At 35.8% G+C, this 6,946-nt stretch overlaps 1 protein-coding gene across 5 annotated transcripts in view; it reads right to left on the bottom strand.

Moving 5' to 3' along the window:
• Positions 1 to 6,946, bottom strand: part of SYT1 (synaptotagmin 1) — a 552,577-nt gene that overhangs the window by 207,677 nt on the left and 337,954 nt on the right. For all 5 annotated transcript variants that reach the window (XM_015571122.1, XM_015571120.1, XM_006774704.2 and 2 more), the window contains one exon: positions 3,421 to 3,603. In XM_015571122.1, coding sequence (XP_015426608.1) covers positions 3,421 to 3,586 — 166 coding nt within the window. In that variant the 5' untranslated portion in view covers positions 3,587 to 3,603. The remainder of the gene's footprint in view (positions 1 to 3,420; positions 3,604 to 6,946) is intronic.

Genomic DNA, 6,946 nt, shown 5'->3' with positions numbered 1-6,946 from the left:
TTCTCACAAGTGGGAATTTCAAGTGACAGACTAAAGCTGTTTGCTATCAATTTTGCAAAAAAACCCACATCTGCCAGATAGACAAGATTTAGTTCAAAGACCAAAATCGATTAATATTCTAATTTGTTACCTGTCATTAGAGTCACACTGTGTTGCGCCAAGTCAAAAGTGATAACCTTTATATAACATATGCTCCAAAAGGAATGTGATTTAGGGATATATTTTATTTTTGTTTAATGTTGTTCCCTGTGTATGAATCCCATTAGACATTTCAATTACACTGACAGTAAAATTGTAATGGATTAAAATGAAAGTGGGAAATGTGCAGTTACATATTTTTTTTTAAATATATTTTATCGATTTTTTACAGAGAGGAAGGGAGAGAGAGATAGTTAGAAACATCGATGGGAGAGAAACATCGATCAGCCGCCTCCTGCACATCTCCCACTGGGGATGTGCCCGCAACCCAGGCACATGCCCCCGACCGGAATCGAACCTGGGACCCTTCAGTCCGCAGGCCGACGCTCCATCCACTGAGCCAAACCGGTTTTGGCAGTTACATATTTTTAATAAGAAGGCATGGCTGTACTTATGACACTGTTTTTCTAACACTTATTTACCATTACCACTTCAATATTTTAGGTATTTCACTTGCTGTTTCCTGTTAAGTCAAGGAGAAAACGAGGAACATAATATCTCCATAGGTGTTACCCGCTCCTCTGACAGTGTATTATTTTAGGTTGCTGGTCAAAAGCAAATCTCCGTGGAGAAGACTGATTACCTGGTTTGATTTCCAGTGCCCACCGAAGGGACACAGAAATGGGACAATGGCTTGGGAAGGAATTAAATGAAGTTAATTCCTTAGAGCCAAGGGGGGAAAAAAGGGAGTTTCATAGCTAATTTTTTCCAGTTGATTGTTTCTCAACTGATGAACAGGGAGGAATAATATAAAGTAATACCTAGCTCTAAGTGGGAAAGGCTAAAAAATGTTTATCACTACAAATGTGGAAACAATGTGATGACACAAACACTGTAATGATGTTTTTCTTACTATTATAAATTAAAATTTTATAATATGCTTTAACTTTTCAGCATCTTAAGGCCTCAAAATCTAGGAGGGTGGTTCAGGATATAAGTTAACTTAAAATTCATTCATTCAACAAATAGATATTGAGTGGCTCATATGTGGCAGGCACCACTAGGAGTATAAATATGCATTGAACACACCCAACTTTTGGCCCTCGTAGAGCTGACATTACTTTGGAGGGAGCCAAATGATTTAAAAGCAAATTATCACATGATCTCACTCATTTGTGAAATTTAATGAACAATGTAAACTGATGAATAAAAATAGAGCCAGAAACATAGAAGCATCAAACTGACCATCAAACTTCAGAGGGAAGGAAGGAGAGGGAGAGGATGGGGGTAAGAGATCAACTGTAGGACTTGTATGCATGCATATAAGCATAACCAAAGGTCACAGACCAGGGGGGCGAGGGCATGTGCTGGGTGATGGGGGTGGTGGGGAGAGGTCAATTGGGAAAAAAGGAAACATGTAATACCATATGTAATACTTTAAACAATAAACAATAAAATAAAAGCAAATTATAAAATACAGCATTGTAAATGGTGCTAAGTAATATGATGAGAAATAAAAAGCAAGGGGAATGACAGGAAATGCTGACAGACAGGGTGTGATAAATGGGTCATAATGTAAAATTGCATGGCTGAGGAAGTTCTAAGAAGTTGACATTTGGGAGATGAGAGAATGGGTTATGTGGATACATGGAAAACATTCAGTCCCATAGTTACCAACATTGTCAAGCCTTTCATATTGTTTACTCTTCCAGAGAGGGAGATGGTATTGAGGACAAGGCAGAATATATGGATTTGATTTGGTTATTCATTGCTTTCTCTGCTTCCTTATAACATATTTCTTTTAAAGTAAACATTTTGATAAAATATTCAAGTGAGAATTTGCCTCCATGATATATGTATTTGGTTTCTGCCAAGTTTTATCAAAGGTATCTAGCTCAGTCCATCAGCTCAGCAGCAGAGCGAAGAAGAGAACCGGGAGCCTGCATTTCCCATACTAGGGCTCTATCTACTGGACCAGCTCCATCCCACTGGGTTATGGATCTTCTTACTAAGAATGGTAATTGCTGACAACTGTGCAAACAGTGTCTCTCAAAAGAACTTGAATTTCTTAAAGGAGGACAGACAGACAGATCAACAAGTTGTTAATTACTTGAGGGCTAAGAAGTTAATTCCTTGTCTATTTTCATTTAGTTTCTCAGTGTCCTTATAGAAGAATTCTCTTACAAATTTTATAAATCTCTCATCTGGATCATTGCAACATCCTGCTTTATATTCTATCTTTGCCCCTCTAAGCACATTTTTGACACAATAGCAAGATGATTTTAAAGAAAAACCTAAGCCAGATCCTGGGACACCTCTGCTCAAAACCAGGCAAAAGCATTTTATTTCACTCAGACTAAAATCCAAGTTCCTTAGAATACTCCACAAGGCCCCATGTGATCTGGCCTCTGCTACAGTACAGATTCATCTTTGTCCCCCTCCACCTTGTACTTAAGGCACACGCAGCTCCTGCTGTTCAGGCAGATTCTCGCCTAAGGGCCTTTGCCTGTATTTCCCAGGTTATTATAACTTTCTCCCCTAATTCCTCCAGGTTTCCTTAAAAACCAGCTTTCATTACCCTACATAGTAACAACCTTTCCCTCCCTATCCCCTTTCTGATCCCACTTACTAGTCTTTAGTTTTCCATTATTTATTACTAAATAATGCATTATATATATTTGCCTGTTTATTGATTTATTACTTCTTTCCCCCACTAGAATATAAGCTTTGTGAAGGCCAAAACCTAGATTTCCCAAGCACCTAGAAAAGTGTTAATACAAAGTTAGTGTTCAAATCTGAAAAAAAAAAATAAACCTGTAGTTTAAAATTTATATTAAATGCCACTGATTGGACTTAGTGGTATACAAATAAGTGGGTACAAATTATTTATTTCCTAAAGACAAAGAAAAACTGTGCAAAAAATTTTGAAATATTAACAAATGAAGAAAAGAAAATCAAACTTGGCAATTGGGAAGTGCATTTTAGTTACCACTTAGAAATAATCTTTACAATGGAATAATTTCATAACCACAAATGTAAACTACAGCACAACTCTTAAGCATTAATATTCTTGAGAGAAACAGATATTAAAGAAGATAAAAAAGAACCCACTTACATTAAATACAAGATGCATATTTTTGGCAATACCACTGTTCCAATAAAAAAAAAATCAAATGTATGTTTATAATATGTTAGAAGGAATTCTGCTTTCTAATGAGTAAGATCGAGTAAGATGATTTTCAGCCATTTATCTTTCCTGAAGTAACAATGTGTACTACTCACGTGGGATTTTATGTAACTCATTCATGAACTTCTCCTTCAGCTTAGAAAAGGCATTTTCCTTTCCTTCTCCAGGGCTGGCTGGCTCTGTGGCATTATTTGGTGTAACAGTCACAGCAGTGGTGACAGGCGGGGCTGCCAGGGCCTCAGGATGATTCTCGCTCACCATTTTAGGTTCAGGTGAAACTGTGAAGAGAAGGAAGAAAAAAAAAAAAATTCAAAATGGCTTCACTGATCCCACATCAAAGGTATACCAGGGATGAAAAAGCATCAGAGGGTGCACCTGCTCATGGGGTAAATGGTCTATCATTAGCATATTACTTTATGTTGCTTCATGAAATATTGATGGAGCCACAGTGGAGATTCTCTCCCAGAAGGTAAGACCAGACAGTTACTGAAAGCATTCTCTCCCAACAATACCATGTAAACGCTCAGTCTATTAGTTATTTATATAGGCAATCGTTTGCTGTGTAGATTTAGCTTTGTAACCCATATCTCACTGAAAGGTGTATGCAACGATTGCGGACAACAATACAGGCTCTATGCTCAAAACTTTCTGCATTTTCTAAAAGAAAAAGACAGATCGAATATTTATACTGGAAATGTTGGTAAATGATAACATACATTCAAAATGTTAGTGAATTTTAAAATAGTTATGAAGAATACTGTTAAAATATTGCTACTCTAAGATGTCATACTGAAATTAATTCTTGAATCTGGTTTATTGATGGTGTATTTTCCTTCCCAGTCTTTTCTCTCTTTTTTATTTTTTGACATTTACTGCAAACAATACTCTGTTCAATAATTTACTTGTGAATTTATTGAAGTCATTGTATATGTGGTATGATTGACTATATATACCAGGCACTGATGAAGAAATATGGCTTGTCTGTTTAATTATTTCCATTTAGTTTGAATATATTAATGAATTATCTTATTAACTTAATTCATTCAATTGTTTTACATGTTTTTTTAATCTCCAAAATAGTAAAAAAATCAATCCTATGTAGTTAGTGATAAAATCCTTTAGCTTTGAATACAGAAGATATCAGATCAGTTCTAGTCCTCTTTATAGCTAAATGAATTTTAACAAGGCATTTGACCTCATTTAACTTGCCTTTTGAAATATGAAGAAGTAAAACCTGTCCTGCCTAGATTTTTCTTAGTCTACATAACATAAATATATAATATTGTAAGTATATATTTATATTGCTAAATATAAGGAAGGCTTTCTAAAGGGGTTGAATTAAAGTCATATTCTCCAATTTAAACATATTCTGGACTTCTGTGTGACTTAAATTTCAGGCTGTGCTGGTGAGAGAGGGGGCATGGATTTGGGCAGAAATAGACAAATACAAACCAGCCTGGGCATGAGTAACCTCATAGTCTCTGCAGGGAGGTTTATGGAACCATAAAGGCCTTTTTCAATTTGCAAGGAAATGGAGATAGCCCGCAAACATAAAAGATTTTTATAGAATTCAAAGGTTTCGTGAGTTAATTATGTATACTTCTGTATTTAGTGGAAGTACAATTAAAAGAAGAATAATCTCAAATGTATGGGGTTATTACTAAACTCTTAGACAAAATCCAGAGATTTTTGGATATCCTACAAGGAGATGGTGACTGAGGCTAATATCAACACACAGGTAATCAATTCTTATTTTATAATAGATTAGTTGTTTCTTTTAAGCTTTACATTTTCCACTAGTAGCTACTGATATAATCCTAGAGGGTAGAATCAGACAGATATGGGTTCAGATCTCTGTTCTTCAGTTTCTCCATTTGTAAATGAGCATAATCATACCAAATATATGAGGTTTTAATGAGTATGAAATGAATGGGGGGGATGAGGACACATTTGTAATACCTTAATAATAATAAAAAAATAAAAAATATATTGAAAAAAATGAGTATGAAATGAGATAATTTATGCAAAGAATTTAATACAATGTCTAGCATGTAAGTTCATCCCATCTATTCCTTCCCATTTTGAGAGATAATATTGTTTTTCCATAGCAAGACTAAGAATAGTTACATGGCTCTTGAAAATTCATATCTGTGGATATCAGATGCTTATCAAGAAACATGTTGTAGATGAAAAAACTTGCTAATTATTCAGTCCTGACAAATGTGATGACTTTATATTCTCTTATGAACTCTAGTGTATGTGGAATTACTTGCTCATTCAGAGAAAAATTTATATTCTGCTCAAGTCTTGATAAAATAATAGCCTACTATTACTGAGTACCTACTAAGTGATTTCATTACATAAAATCATATAGTTCACATACCACTCCCTTGAGACAAGCATAATTAAAATTCATTTTATAGTTGAGGAATAAAGAGGTTATGCAATTGGTTCAAAGCAATATGGTAGTAATTATTACAGTTTGGATTTAAATTTAGTTGTCTTAACCACATAGTGTAAGATTTGTACACTATGTGATCAGTATCTGATAAAATTGTATTTTTTGAAAGTTTTTTACTACAACTCATAGTAAGAAGTGCTCCACTATACACACTACTTCTACCTATGTAATATACAGAATAAAAGTTTCACATAAAAACACTTGCCTTTACAATGTGTGAAATATTTTTATATATTCAGTTTTGTTCTGTTCTTTTTCACTAAAAATATTCTAGTTGTGCCCCAAAATTATGTACATAAATTTCATGATCCATGAATGGTTTGAGACCTACAGTTTGGAAAGCCATTATAATAAGGGACATGTTGAAATACAATAACACTAAGTGAGGCTAATAAAAACTAAATATGCCATTTATTAGGAAGCTACCATGTACCAAAAGCTATCATCAATATTTAACTATAATATCCTCAAGTCTCATTACAATCCTGAAAAGTAACTCAGTCTTATTTTATAGAAGAAACTGGGATATGGAGAGGTTAAGTGATTTGTCCTACAAGAACTAGCCTGATCAAAGGTTATTTCCACCAGTCTACTCTAATAATAACATTTAAGTCTCAACAGTTAAATCAGTGCTAGAAAGGTATTTATGATTCTCTTTAAATTGGTTTACCAGTAAATGAAAAACACAAATAATCTTACTAATAGAAAACAGATTACTTAATTTTAGAGGTATAGTCATTTAGTTTGTTAAAGTGGAATTTACCAACCTGGAATGTGCCAAGAGAATTGATAAGGCAGGCAGGCAGAGGCAGTTAGGGGTGATCAGGCAGGCAGGCAGAGGGGTGAGGGGCAATCAGGCAGGCAGGCAGGTGAGCAGTTAGGAGCCAGCAGTCCCAGATTCCTTGGGGGATGTCTGACTGTCGGTTTAGGCCCGATCCAGGGATCGGACCTAAACCAGCAGTAGGACAGCCCTCTCACAATCCTGGACCACTGGCTCCTAATTGCTCATCTGCTTGCCTGCCTGGTCGCCCCTAACTGCCCCCTGCTGCTGGCCAGGTAGCTCCCAAATGCCCTCTCCCTGCTGGCCTAGTCGCCCATCACTGCCCCCCATCCCAGCCTAATCGCCCCAAACTGCACCCCCCCCTGCCATCCTAGTCTTC

The sequence above is a fragment of the Myotis davidii genome, unplaced genomic scaffold, assembly GCF_000327345.1.
Source record: "Myotis davidii unplaced genomic scaffold, ASM32734v1 scaffold26, whole genome shotgun sequence".
Classification (NCBI taxonomy): domain Eukaryota; kingdom Metazoa; phylum Chordata; class Mammalia; order Chiroptera; family Vespertilionidae; genus Myotis; species Myotis davidii.
Note: the sequence above shows the minus strand (reverse complement) of the source record. Positions and strands in the feature narration are given on the sequence as shown.